Below are 14610 nucleotides of genomic sequence, written 5' to 3'. Positions count from 1 at the left end.
TCGCCAAAAAAATAAATAAATAACAGAAATACAAAGATACAGTAAATAAAAAAATGGAGAAACTGAAAATATACGCGGTGATGTGTATGATGATGGTGGTGATATCGTCGACGGTGACGGCGGAGGAGATTCCTGTGACGGCGGATCAGATGAATCTGGCGGCGGAGGCCGCCGCCGAGAGCTTCAAGAACAGCGTCGGAGACGTTGCTCAGGGCACCAAGACCTGGGTCGATTGGGCCGCCCAGAAAATGAGGTAACTTAAATTAAGTTTCTCTCTTTTTTTAAAAAAATTTCATAATTTCTTAATTCTTTCAATTGTACAGTGATTAATTTTCCAAAATATTTTTAAATTCGAAATCGAATGATTTCCTAAGTCTTTGTTGGTAATAAATTATCTTTGTTTGAATGGTGATATAATATTCAGGGAAATGGGCGGAGGCGTGAAGGAGTCGGAACAGTAACCAGCCATATCGGATATATATATATCGACGGAACTACATTATAGAAAAGGGATTATAGACCCCATTTAGTTAGTTGAAAAATATTAATATCTTTTTAAATTTTGTAAAATTATAAATAATATTATCAAATGCCCCCATAAAAATAAAATTTATATATATATAAAATTATATATGTATATATATATAATTATTGCCCCTTTTGTAAAAAAACTCTACATCCGCCACTATATATATATATATATATATATCAAACATCTAATTAAAGTCTTAAAAAGCCAACTGCAATTATTTGATTGACGTATAATCCTGTTTTCATAAGATTCTCGGCATATTCTCCACCCGCATACTCAAATAGATCAAACATCTAATTAAGGAGTATCAAATGTATAGAGTTCTATAAAAAAACACTTAACTTTTTAAAACACCTAATTTTATTTTATTTTTATCAAATAAACATTAAAATTTTTAAACGAATCTAAAAAAACACTTAACTTTTTAAGTGATCTAAAAAATACATAATTTTTTTATTATAAAAAAATATTAAACTTTTTTAATGATCCAACAAAAATATATTAACTTTTTTCGATTACAAAAAAAACTAAGAAAAATAATATAACGTGTTTGTATCTTATTGAATCACGTCAGTCATGTTATTTATTTTGACAATTGTTGAAGAATTAAGTATTTATTTGATCAAATTTAAAAAGTTTAATTATTTGATAAAATAAAAAGTTTAGTATTTTTTGTCAAAATTTAAAAGTTCAGTATTTTTTTTGAAAATTTAAAAATTCAATCGAATTCAGGAAATAAACTCAATTCAATCGAAGCATCTTTTATAAACAATTTTAAAATATAAACACCACAACTCGTATAAAAAAAAATCTCAATTTCCTATTGAAAGAAACATTATTCAATCCTCATTCCTATAGTTTCGCCAAACACATGCAGTGAACTTTTATTTTGATCTAACAAATTGTTGGTATTTTTAGAGTAAATGAATGGGGTTTATTAATAATCTCTCAAGAGATTCATAGTTATATGTATTACGGATATGGTGGAGGAGTTGAATGTTCGTAAATGATATAATATGGATCGGTGAAACACATAAGTGTTTGGCAGTAAAGTTGTTCGGTTTGTGAGTGAGGTATACCTCAACTCGGGTGAAGTAGAACTCAGTCTTCATGACGAAAACGAAATTTTCTTTACAGAAATGTAACTCGGTCCATGTTAGATTTAACTTGAACCGTGTTGATTGTCTGAGGAAAAATTCATGTTGCACAGAAATTTGACACGGCCCGTGTCAGGTGGAACTCGATCTGAGTCAAAAGTTTGTGAGAAGTACTTCATGTTGTGTCAAGTGTAACTCGGAACATGACAGTTATATACGAACTGATGCGATTCTTCGCATAATAACTGCAGATTTTGCAACTTTTGGTGATGTTCTTTGGTGTTTATATACTAAAGACGTCAGAATAAGTTGAGAACGAGATCTATTCTATTTTTGAGAGATTTTGAGAGCACTTTCGGAAGTTTCTTGCAAAAACTCTCCCGAAAGCTTTCGTTCATCTTCTTCTTCACGTTTCCTTGTCTGTGCGTTCTTGAACGAGCAATTCTAGAACGTTTTTCTCTTCATTGTATCTCAGAATCGTATTCCGGTAGTCCTTGCTCGTAACAGACGGAATAACGGTTTTAGGAAAGTGTCTACACGCCTTGAAGAGATATCCGGTCCCTCGGTTCGATTTCATTCTCTTTTTTCCGTTGTTTTTCCTCCAGATTTCTAACAATCTAAAACCGTTATCCACTCGAGGATGACATCTTCTGTGAGGGATTTGGCTATGAATTTTCACAAACTCGACAAGTTCGAGGGCGTGGGCTTTAGGCGGTGGCAGAAGAAGATGCACTTCTTGTTGACGATGCTGAATGTCGTCTACGTCATCAAAACACCCATACCGGAAGAGACCGAAGAGGAAACTTTAGCGCGGGTACGTATATGGAACAAATGGAACAACAAAAACTATGTATGTTGCGGTCATATTCTCAACGGTATGTCAGACGAACTTCTTCTTCGTTTGTTGTTGATGATTTCGATGTGTCTATGTTGTGGCATGCAAGACTAGGACATGTTCATTACAAGCGTGTTAACTTTATGTCGAAAATGGATTTAATTCCACCATGCACGTTGAATGATGGAAAATGTGTTACATGCATGAAAACAAAAATAACTCGTCATTCTTTTTCTAGCATAGAACGAAGTTCAGAAATGTTAGAACTAGTACATAGTGATCTATGTGACTTGCATAGTACACCATCTTTAGGAAATAAGAAGTACGTAGTAACATTCATAGAAGATTCTACTCGGTTTTGCTATGTGTTCTTGTTGCATTCAAAGGATGAAGCTCTTGAAAGGTTTAGAGCGTATAAATCCAAGGTTGAGTTACAACTCGGGGTTAAGCTAAAGAAGCTTAGGACCGATAGGGGAGGGGAATACTATGATCCTACGTATTTTGAATCTGTAGGAGTAATTCATGAGACTACCGCACCTTAAACAACACAAACAAATGGTGTAGCGGAAAGGAAAAATAGGGTCTTGAAAGAAATGGTTAATTCCATGCTTTCATACTCGGGTTTAAGTGAGGGTTTTTGGGGTGAAGCCATGTTAACGGCTTGCTATATTCTGAACCGAGTTCCATCTAAAAGGAACAAGGTAACCCCATATGAACTTTGGTACAAGCGGAAACCAAATCTGAATTATTTTCGGATTTGGGGATGTCGGGCGATAGTAAAAGTCTCGGAACCAAAGCGAAAAACTTTGGGAGAAAGAGGAATTGAATGTATCTTCATAGGTTATGCTTTACACAGCAAAGCCTATAGGTTCTATGTCATAGAACCAAATGACTACATAGCTGTTCACACGGTCATTGAGTCGAGAGATGCATTGTTCGACGAAAGTCGATTTTCTTCGGTGGATAAACCACCTAGTTCTGTACCTAGTTTGAGTGATCGAACAAACGATCAAGAGGACGGGCCAAGTGAACCTCGTAGAGGTAAACGTATTAGGAAAGCAAAGTCATTTGGTCCGGACTTTCAGATGTACCTGGTGGAAGGTACTAATGAGTCAATCGTGACTCAGCTCGCTTATACATATAATATCGAGGGAGATCCTAGGACGTATGATGAGGCGATGAGATCGCAAGATGTCGCGTTCTGGAAAGAAGCGATAAATGATGAGATGGACTCTATCATGAGCAACAACACTTGGATCTTAGTAGATCCTCCTCCGGGTTGTAAACCAATTGGTTGTAAGTGGATCTTCAAGAAGAAGATGAGAGTCGATGGAACTATTGATAAGTTCAAGGCTCGTCTAGTAGCTCAGGGCTTTAGACAAAAACAAGGTATCGATTATTTCGATACATATGCACCGGTAGCTAGAATAGCTACGATAAGATTATTGATCGCTCTTGCTTCGATCAAAAATCTTGTAATTCACCAAATGGATGTCAAGACGGGATTTCTAAACGGTGACCTTGAAGAGGAGGTGTATATGAAGCAACCAGAAGGTTTCCTCTTATCGGGTCAAGCACACAAAGTGTGCAAGTTAGTCAAATCATTGTACGGGTTAAAGCAAGCACCCAAACAATGGCATCAAAAGTTTGATGAGGTGATATTGTCTAACGGGTTTCGTCTAAATCAATCAGACAAATGCGTATATAGCAAGTTTGATGAGAATGGTCATGGGGTTATTATTTGCTTATACGTGGATGACATGCTCATATTCGGTACGGAATTAGAGCAAGTCAAGAAAACAAAAGATTTCTTGTCATCAAAGTTTTCGATGAAAGATCTAGGAGAAGCGGATGTTATCCTTGGAATTAGGATAATGAGAGATCACGGTACGATTTCACTCTCTCAATCACACTACATTGAGAAAGTGTTAAAACGTTTTGATCTCTACGATAGTACTCCGGTTTCTACACCGATGGATTGCAATGCTAAATTAGTAGCAAACAAAGGGGAACCAGTGTCTCAACTTGAATATGCTAGTGTCATTGGATGCTTAATGTATGCTATGACTAGCACTAGACCCGACATAGCATACGCGGTTGGTAAGTTGAGTAGGTACACTAGTAACCCAAGCGTACATCATTGCCATGCTGTACGGAGAGTATTTCGATACTTGAAGCATACCATAAATCACGGTCTTCGCTACATGGGTCAACCTTCGGTGTTAGAAGGATATACGGATGCGAGTTGGAACTCTAGTGAAGAGGATCATGCCTCGGTGAGTGATTGATTATACCTACAGTGAAACTTAAGTATACGATAGAGAATCCTATAAAAGGAAAGTCGACATATGTGCAAATGGAGTTTTCTTTTAGATATTCTATCATTTAATATTTTTTTCTTATAATCAGTTGCCTTGTTAAGAATAGAAATACCTATGATTTCGTGTGAGATTAAAACCGCTACAACCAATACACAGTAAAATGAGTAATATAGATGGATATTTAATTTTGGTTTTGCTAATAAAAAAATTAAAATTAAATTTGTTTTTAATGTAAACATAGTGTTAAGAGAAAGCACAAAAGTAAACGTTTGGACTTTGGATTCTGTCAAACCATGGATGTATAAAGAATACATGCTTAGATAGACAAAGGTTTTTTAAAGCTTTACAAATTGTCAAAATGTGGCCAAAAGATTTCAAACGGAGATGTTTTCAAAATGTCAGAAAATAATTTTATAACGTTTTTTATACGACTTGAGATCCGAATGTGGCCAAAAGATTTGACGTATCGAGAGATGTATGAAAGTTTAAAGGAGAGTGAAGAATCAAGATCTGCAATAACAAGATCGATAGAGGACACATCCATGGCAGGATCGCGTCAATTGCAGAGCACCGAGTGGAGGGGATGGAAGGATCGGAAAGACAAATGAGGTAGGTTTTTAGGTTTTTTTTTTGCAATGTCGACTTTAATTCTAAAATATGGATCGAAAATAGCGAAACTCATTTAGAATTCCATATAAAAGTCCTTTTATTATTTTACGTCGTCATAGTTCCTTTTTGTAACTTTGAAAGTCATTTGTATTTTTTATAAATTTTAAATTTTAATTGAAAGATTACTAAAAACAATTAGAGGAATCTCAACTCAACGTCTAATACAACGTTAGATCTTGAGTTCAATGAGTTAAATCCTCTAATATGTGGTTGTAGATGCTTAGAAGTAAATCATCCCGAGGTAAGCATCTTGATTTGCAACGTAAAGAGGTTGTTTTACACTTAATGAATTCTTTGACAAAGTGCTTTGTTGCAGAGCACGATTTGAAAGAATTCACCTATGCGAGCATGAAGTGTGACCGCTTCAAGATGTTGGTGGCTCGACATCTATGTGCTTGTGAAGGGGATATGGACACATGGTCGATATAGTGTCAAGATATACAAGGAAATCTATTGATTCTGTGTGTGTGTATACTTGGTAGCTCAACTAGGATTACGTAGGTTCAATCGTTATCGACACCTACGGAATTCGAGTCTATTGTTGTATATTACACTAAGTGGAAGTTCAATCGTAAAGACACTTTCATTTATGCGCAGAATTGTGAAGATGAATGATTAATTGCTTGATTGTCCATTGCTTATTTTACTCTAAAAATGGTGGAGGATTGTTGGTATTTTTAGAGTAAATGAATGGGGTTTATTAATAATCTCTCAAGAGATTCATAGTTATATGTATTACGGATATGGTGGAGGAGTTAAATGTTCGTAAATGATATAATATGGATCGGTGAAACACATATGTGTTTGGCAGTAAAGTTGTTCGGTTTGTGAGTGAGGTATACCTCAACTCGGGTGAAGTAGAACTCAGTCTTCATGACGAAAACAAAATTTTCTTTACAGAAATGTAACTCGGTCCGTGTTAGATTTAACTCGGACCGTGTTGATTGTCTGAGGAATAATTCGTGTTGCACAGAAATTTGACATGACCCGTGTCAGGTGGAACTCGATCTGAGTCAAAAGTCTGTGAGAAGTACTTCATGTTGTGTCAAGTGTAACTCGGAACATGACAGTTATATACGAACTGATGCGATTCTTCGCGTAATAACTGCAGATTTTGCAACTTTTGGTGATGATCTTTGGTGTTTATATACTAAAGATGTCAGAATAAGTTGGGTACGAGATTGATTCCATTTTTGAGAGATTTTGAGAGCACTTTCGGAAGTTTCTTGCAAAAACTCTCCCGAAAGCTTTCTTTCATCTTCTTCTTCACGTTTCCTTGTCTGTGCGTTCTTGAACGAACAATTCTAGAACGTATTTCTCTTCATTGTATCTCAGAATCGTATTCCGGTAGTCCTTGCTCGTAACGGACGGAATAACGGTTTTAGGAAAGTGTCTACACGCCTTGAAGAGATATCCGGTCCCTCGATTCGATTTCATTCTCGTTTTTCCGTTGTTTTTTATCCAGATTTCTAACAGTTGGCAGATATTTTTATGAAGGCTTTGGGCAAGAAGGAATTTAATCTCTCAAGAGATTCATAGTTATATGTATTACGGATATGGTGGAGGAGTTAAATGTTCGTAAATGATATAATATGGATCGGTGAAACACATATGTGTTTGGCAGTAAAGTTGTTCGGTTTGTGAGTGAGGTATACCTCAACTCGGGTGAAGTAGAACTCAGTCTTCATGACGAAAACAAAATTTTCTTTACAGAAATGTAACTCGGTCCGTGTTAGATTTAACTCGGACCGTGTTGATTGTCTGAGGAATAATTCGTGTTGCACAGAAATTTGACATGACCCGTGTCAGGTGGAACTCGATCTGAGTCAAAAGTCTGTGAGAAGTACTTCATGTTGTGTCAAGTGTAACTCGGAACATGACAGTTATATACGAACTGATGCGATTCTTCGCGTAATAACTGCAGATTTTGCAACTTTTGGTGATGATCTTTGGTGTTTATATACTAAAGATGTCAGAATAAGTTGGGTACGAGATTGATTCCATTTTTGAGAGATTTTGAGAGCACTTTCGGAAGTTTCTTGCAAAAACTCTCCCGAAAGCTTTCGTTCATCTTCTTCTTCACGTTTCCTTGTCTGTGCGTTCTTGAACGAGCAATTCTAGAACGTATTTCTCTTCATTGTATCTCAGAATCGTATTCCGGTAGTCCTTGCTCATAACGGACGGAATAACGGTTTTAGGAAAGTGTCTACACGCCTTGAAGAGATATCCGGTCCCTCGGTTCGATTTCATTCTCATTTTTCCGTTGATTTCCTCCAGATTTCTAAGATTGGAATATATTTTTCTTTTCAAATTTGAGGTTTGAACTCTAAACGGAAAAACTATCCAAATTTTATCAGTTTAACTAACCAAGTTTAGGTGAATAATAGAGATATTAAGGAATAAATATTTTATTTTTACGTGCTATTTAAATCTATTGGATAATCGTGAAACATTACAAAAGAGGTTTCAGTGATGATGTTGATGATTGTTACAGCGAGAGAGCCTAATGAAAAACTTTTAAGCTCATTGATAGCTTCATTTTGAATAAAAGAATATTGAAGCTTGGGTGATGTTGGTTGGATTTATCATCAAAATATGTTTCTTCTAACGTACCAATATAAATGCCAAATTTATTTTTGATTTTTGATAGGTTTAAACCGATGAAGTAGAGACGAATAGATGGAGTATACCCGAATTTAAGAATGTGTGAAATTTAATTAGATAACTTCGTATTTTTATGGTTTAAAATTCGAAATTGGAATATACAGATTTTGAGTATTCGAAAATCTGATAACTTTATTCATCTCTAACATTTGATGTGTGCAGCATGTGGTTTTCGAATTATGGCATTGATGCTCTTTGTTGAAATGAAAAGTCCAAGTATTAAATATAATTTTTTTAATTTTTTGGTGTTAAAATAAGTAAAAATTTGAGATACAAAAATAGAGAAAATTGATTTTTCTTCAATATTTGTTACTGTAAATTGTAACATGCTTTTTATCTTATCGTTGGAAATGTCTATTTGTCTTTTCTACTACTTCTCCACGGAATATGATTTGGCGGTCCAAAAGAAATAACATGTGGGCTCTATTAGGTAATTAATGTTATAAGGCATAGTGCCATCCAACATTGAGAATTTAATAAATACAATAAGTTTTATCTAACAAGAAAAGAATGAAAAAATTTATTTTCCAAAACTCTAAAATTTGTAAAAAGAAAAATTATGGTCAGAAAAATTAAATATTTAAAATATAAATTGAATTATTAATTATGTTAATTTTTTGTTTTAAAAAGATTTATATTATGATTATATATATATATAGCAGAAATCATTGAATTGTGCCATAAAAGGGTTTAAATTATTGGGACAAGCTCAGAGCTCAACCGAAAACCCCAACTAACAGTCTACTCTTCTACGCAGACACACACATATATACATATATATATATATATATATATATATATATATCACACTAAATATTCTTTTTATTGTTTCATTTAGACCACATGTCTTTTGCATTTATTTCAATCTTACCTCATTTGTCACAATCCGACATCCACCCCTATTCATTTAAGCAATCGGTTCAAGTTGCTAGTTCATACTATTTATAGAAACTATTTGTTTGTTAAATCTAATGAAAAATTATATACTAAATGAAATTATGGCGAAGACAGTCCACAACTATCAAACTCCATAAATTACACAAAACCTAAATTCAGCTTTTTGCAGATCTATCAAAGATGATTCTAACTAATTCATCTTTTTTTATATCAATTAAATGGTTAATATAAAATCATTAGTATTCACTTATATTAGCTTTTTTAAAAAAAAATTATCTGATATTGTAATGCCCCGAAACCGATTGCCTTCACACATCAACACGACATCTTTAGTGTGTTTTATGTTCACTCCCATACATAATAAGAAACATTTTCTAATAGATCATCCATCCTTATATTGGTCTAGACCGAGTACGTTTAATTTTAGAATTTTTCTGAAATAACCAATCAAAAAGGTAGATGCATCTTATTGTTATGAATAGATCAATCAGTTCTTTTTAAGTTATCTTTAACTGTGAAGTTCAATACCTATGCAACCTTCAGATCTCTATCATTACAGTGTGTTCGATTTATTTATGTATCTCTTTGGTCTTATTGTACTTGAGGAGTCTCTCATTGTTTGTGTCACTTGTAACGGCGATCACTTTCCACTCTCAACCTTACTTGGAATGTCACAGATATAATTTATTCCAATTACCTATAGGAAGATATTATTCCTATAATATTATTATAATATGGTTATGATTTACCCTAAATATTATACTTAGAATATTCTATCGTATTTTGATATATATTAGGATGTAATCTTGCAATTATCGATAATAGAAAAATATTTTCCTATTATGGTATCAGAACTTGGTTGTTGTTTAAGATTTTTTTCTCATCAACAATGTTGATTGAGTCTGAAAGCAACGATGATACACTAAATCTAATAGTACCATCGCCTCGAGTATCTTCTTTCATTCTTTTTGTTCTTTTTTTCTAGTCTTTTTTTTCGACGGCGGTGTTCATCACCGTCAACCCTAACCAATATGCTATTTTTTTTTCGACGACGTTTGTTTCTTGACGTCAACCCTAACCGTTGTGAGACTCTTTGAATATGGTTTATATCTCTTTCGATTGGAAAACTACAATAATTGATCCACTATTTGCACTTTTTTTTTGTTTTCCGGCATAGTCGTTAAACCACCGCGCCTTTTACGTCACCGACCTCATTGTCGTGCGATCCAATTCAAGTATACACATCGCACTTTCGTATCATATCAGCCTTAAGACTACAATTCTCAAGCTCTTCAAACATTATCAAGCGTATAATACCAACTCAAGTCCATGCCACAACATCACGTGAAAGATGTTTCGTTTAATATGATCACAATTTCAAATTTCAGTTTTTATTTAACAAGATTGAATTCACCATAGATAATTCATCTTGAGGGGCATATAAGAAAATATTGTTTCTAGAATATTATCATTAATATGGTTATGATTTATCCTAAATATTATATTTAATATATTCGATCTATTTTATTTTGCTACATATTAGGGTGTAATATTGCAATTATCAATAATAGAAAAATATTTTCCTATTATTACCATAACATAATTTAATAAAATAAATAATTGAAAGATAATAACTTATGTTAACATATATCTTCATACATATTTTCTTAGTTGTCTTTTATAAAATCAAGAGTTTTAATTACTCTATAAACTAAAAATAATTCTAAATATCTCTTAATCGATTCTCTATCACAAGAAAATTTAATAGATTTCAATTGGTTTAGAATACAAAAATTGGTTAGATTTATTTGATTATATATAGAAATAAAAAAGTTAGAATTTAATTTATTTATTTTGGTTTGTTTTATTGCAAGTTTTTAGTTTTATATTGGTACAAAGCGTAGTTGATATTAAGTTTTTGTATTAGATTATGAATAGAGAATAAAATCTGTTTCGAATCAATTATTTTTTATATGTAAACATAGAAAATGAATATACGCAAATTTTTTAAATATTAATTTATTAATACAAAATCAAATAAGTTATAAAAAGATTAGAAATAATAATATATTCATCTAAAAATATTAATTATCAAAATAAAAAAGAGAGAAATTTTTTTACAGATACATATATGCACCAACTAATTTTGAAGTTTCTAAAAATATGGCTAATTAAATTAGTTAGAAGTTTGAAATGTTAGTATATGTATTAATAAAATTAAAAAAGCGTATTTTAATCTGTATGGAATATATAATCTTTTAATTTAGATATCACTTATTAATTTGTAAAAAATCATTTTTTTAATTAAAATTTTGAGTGTATATATTTTCATTAAAAATTATACTCTAATTCGTGTAAAATTGATCTTTTGTTAGTAAAAATTAATGGAATGTATATATTTCTTTTGAAACGAAAAATTAAAGAAAAAAATCAAATTTAAATTGAATTTAAAATGAAATAATATTAAATATGAGATCAGTAGACGGAAGCGAAAATGTAATCAAACATGAAAATATGTTCAACTTCAATCAAGATATCAAATATGTTAAAAATGAAATTGATAATGAAAATACTTAAGAAATAATTTTGTTAATCAAACGTTTTTATTGGTAAATTTGTTAATAAAAAGTTATATATATATATATATATATAATTCTTTTGAACGAGAATTAATGAATATATATATATATATATATATATCCAAAAATAGAAAACATGAAATCCCATCGAATAGAAAATGAAACGAAATTTCATGTACCCACACTTATTTAGACGGTATTTTTCGAGACACACAATTTTAATAGAGATATGTAATTCTAATCTTATTTAGGATTCACTAGGGAGAGAGAGAGACGGTGACCCATTTCTAGATTTGTTGTACGTAAATTATAATGACCAATTTATAAAATCAAATCTCAACGTTGATGTGATTAACAATTGAAGGGAATTGTGTCTATATGGATATAATTATTATTAATCATTGTATTACTTCAATTATAATAATCGTGATCCAATGCCATCATTAAATAATTATAATGATGACCAAATAGAGTTCGTTTGTAACTAAGAATGTCTGTGCACAAATCCAATATAATTAATATAATCCTAACAATTGGGGGCGCTTTCCATAAAATTAAATATAAATAAAATAAAGTTATTTTTCGTTGTAATTGCTTCAAAGGAAAGCCAAAACGGCAGAAAAGACGCGCTGTTCGAATCCCGACGGCGTCTAGACTCCGTAACGACGCCGTTACTTTCTCCGTCACCTCTCCAACGGCACTTGGACCACGCACATCAATATAACCATAACGACCGTCCGTTTGCCAAGGAACTCAAATCGAATCTCGTCCGTTGAATTAATCAACGGCTAAAGATTCGTCTTCTCCCTCACTTGAAATTCTCCAATATATTTTCAAAGCAGAGAGAAAATAGAGCTCAACCTTCAGAGAGAAAGAGAGATGGGCGAGAGAAAAGCGAATTGCAAGAAAAGAGACGCAGAAGACGCAGAGTGCGAAGCTTCGAGCACAAGCTTCAGGTCTCTGAAAAGGATGAGACTCGGTACTGACTCAGTCGACTCCCACGGCGTCTACGGGTCATCGTCACAGGTGACCAAGGTTTTTCCACCGGCCTATTCCGACTCATCTTCCGGCGGGTGTTCCGCCTCCTCCGCCGGAGAAAACGATGATCAGAGCTCGAGCGTCTGCTCCGGCTGTTCTAGCAGGGAGACAAACGAACTCGCGAAGGATGAACTGAAATTTGTAGATCCGAAGGTGAGAATTTGAATTACTCTATCCTGTTTGTTTACAGAGAAAATCCGTTCGATTTTCCATTAAAATCTTCTCAAGCGATCAGATTGTGGCGTTTCGGAAACTTTCCTTCGTTTTCCTTTCTGTTTTCTCACCTGAACAGTTTTGCAAAAGATTCCATTCCATGCGCTATTAAATTTTTAAAACGGTTTTTAGGAATAATTAATTTGTTTTACATATAAATATCTCATTCAATTCATTTGTTGCGTTTCCTCAGGCTCCTCAAATTTCAGAAACCGAAATCTCAACGTGCATCACCAACAATTTCAGGTTCGAATTTTTTTCCCACTTTCAGACATTTTCCTAAACGTTTCCTCCTGCTTCTGACGTTCTGATCTCTGTGTCTCTCTCTCACTATTTTTGGGCTTCGGGTGTTTCGCAGAGAGGAGAGGGTTCCGGCGAGGGAGTTTTCGGGAGAAGCGGCGGAAATGGATTCCAGGTCTACGGCGACGGCGACGCGTGACCGAAGAAAACCACCGGCGGCAAGCAAGAGTCCGACAGAGGCTGAGCTTGAGGAGTTCTTCTCCGGAGCAGAGAAGTACGAGCAGAAGCGATTTGCAGAGAAGTGAGTCTCTCTCCCCCCATACAGGGAAAAGGGGGTGCACAGATTAAGATGTTATCCCGCGCGTGCTTGACCATATAGCTATGGAATCCTAACGGACAAACTAACGTACGCCGAATGTTGCAGGTACAACTACGACGTTGTCAAGGACACGCCGCTTGAAGGTCGGTACCAGTGGGTTCATTTGAAGCCATAGAAGACGAAGAAAGAAGAAGAAACAGAGATGCTAATGTTACGCGTTGTAGTACCGTGAGTTTGTCACAGAATCGAGAGGTTCTTTCCTTTCTTCACGTCTATTCTCTCTCTCTCTCTGTACAAAACCGAAAAGTACGAACAAAAGAACAGAAGCTGCCTTTCTGCAATTTCTCAGCTTAACAAAATCTCAAATTTTTTGTTCTGGGTTTCTTTAGTACATATGCAATTTTGCAATCGTGCAAGTAATTTTGATAATTTTCTCAACCTGAAAACTTTCAAGGAAGATTTTTTCTTTCTAGATTTGTATCACTACGTGGGTTTCTTATGAATTCTCTGTTTTCGTTTTTGTGTACACAAAATCAATTTGGTCAGTAAAGGTTTCCATCTTTTTGTTTCTACCAACATTATCCCAAACAAGGGGCCATTTCACGAATCGGGGTTTTTTTTCTTCCACCGAACAAAATTCGGAAAGGTATTTCTTGTTTTCACCCTTACCTTTTGGATGTTTATGAAATTTGTTTCGTTCTCCCACAACCTTTGTTTACCATAATAATATCTCCGAAATTTTATATATATATATACACACACACACACAAAAAATATTCACTTGTAAAAGTTTGTAAAGGTTCTCTCTCTCTTATATAAGAAAGAGATTTTATAAGTTTTGGGTAAAAAGAGAATGAGCAATGGGCGAAATAAAGTTGGTGGGTGTACTTTGTCGAAGCTTTCGTTCTAACACCACACTACACATTACATGACCATCTCTTTCTCTCTCTCATATTTCTTTTTTGACAAATTCCTCTGATTTTTTTTGTTCAATCACACATTATCTTATGCCTGGAAAATTCATAGGGTCCACAAATGACACATGCCTAAAAAAAGATTTTTTTTTCCTAGTATGAAGGTCAAATTACATGTATCTCAACAGGAAAAGAACCGGGTTCGTATCGATTTTCTTTTAATCGTGCTGTTACCTGTACCTTTATAAGATAAGTGAAAAAAAGTTCTCAAATTTCTGGGAATTTATGTAAA

The 14610-nt window shown here is 33.8% G+C and overlaps 2 protein-coding genes across 2 annotated transcripts; both read left to right on the top strand.

Annotated features, from left to right (window-relative positions):
* LOC104814140 lies at positions 1-603 on the top strand. The gene is made up of 2 exons (XM_010542023.1): positions 1-253; positions 425-603. The coding sequence occupies exons 1-2, from the start codon at positions 54-56 to the stop codon at positions 459-461; spliced, it is 237 nt and encodes a 78-aa protein (XP_010540325.1). The 5' UTR covers positions 1-53; the 3' UTR covers positions 462-603.
* Positions 604-12448: 11845 nt separating this feature from the next.
* On the top strand, positions 12449-13842 carry LOC104814139 (cyclin-dependent kinase inhibitor 7). The gene is made up of 4 exons (XM_010542022.2): positions 12449-12785; positions 13039-13091; positions 13204-13386; positions 13510-13842. The coding sequence occupies exons 1-4, from the start codon at positions 12474-12476 to the stop codon at positions 13577-13579; spliced, it is 618 nt and encodes a 205-aa protein (XP_010540324.1). The 5' UTR covers positions 12449-12473; the 3' UTR covers positions 13580-13842.
* The last annotated feature ends 768 nt before the right edge of the window (positions 13843-14610 follow it).

Source organism: Tarenaya hassleriana, unplaced genomic scaffold, assembly GCF_000463585.1.
Source record: "Tarenaya hassleriana unplaced genomic scaffold, ASM46358v1 Cleome21, whole genome shotgun sequence".
NCBI lineage: Eukaryota > Viridiplantae > Streptophyta > Magnoliopsida > Brassicales > Cleomaceae > Tarenaya > Tarenaya hassleriana.
Note: the sequence above shows the minus strand (reverse complement) of the source record. Positions and strands in the feature narration are given on the sequence as shown.

Coding starts and splice junctions, on each gene's coding strand:
- LOC104814139 (XM_010542022.2), top strand. CDS start 12,474: ATGGGCGAGAGAAAAGCGAATTGCAAGAAAAGAGACGCAGAAGACGCA. Junction 13,092..13,203: donor TGCATCACCAACAATTTCAG/GTTCGAATTTTT, acceptor GGTGTTTCGCAG/AGAGGAGAGGGTTCCGGCGA. Junction 13,387..13,509: donor CAGAAGCGATTTGCAGAGAA/GTGAGTCTCTCT, acceptor CGAATGTTGCAG/GTACAACTACGACGTTGTCA.
- LOC104814140 (XM_010542023.1), top strand. CDS start 54: ATGGAGAAACTGAAAATATACGCGGTGATGTGTATGATGATGGTGGTG. Junction 254..424: donor TGGGCCGCCCAGAAAATGAG/GTAACTTAAATT, acceptor TATAATATTCAG/GGAAATGGGCGGAGGCGTGA.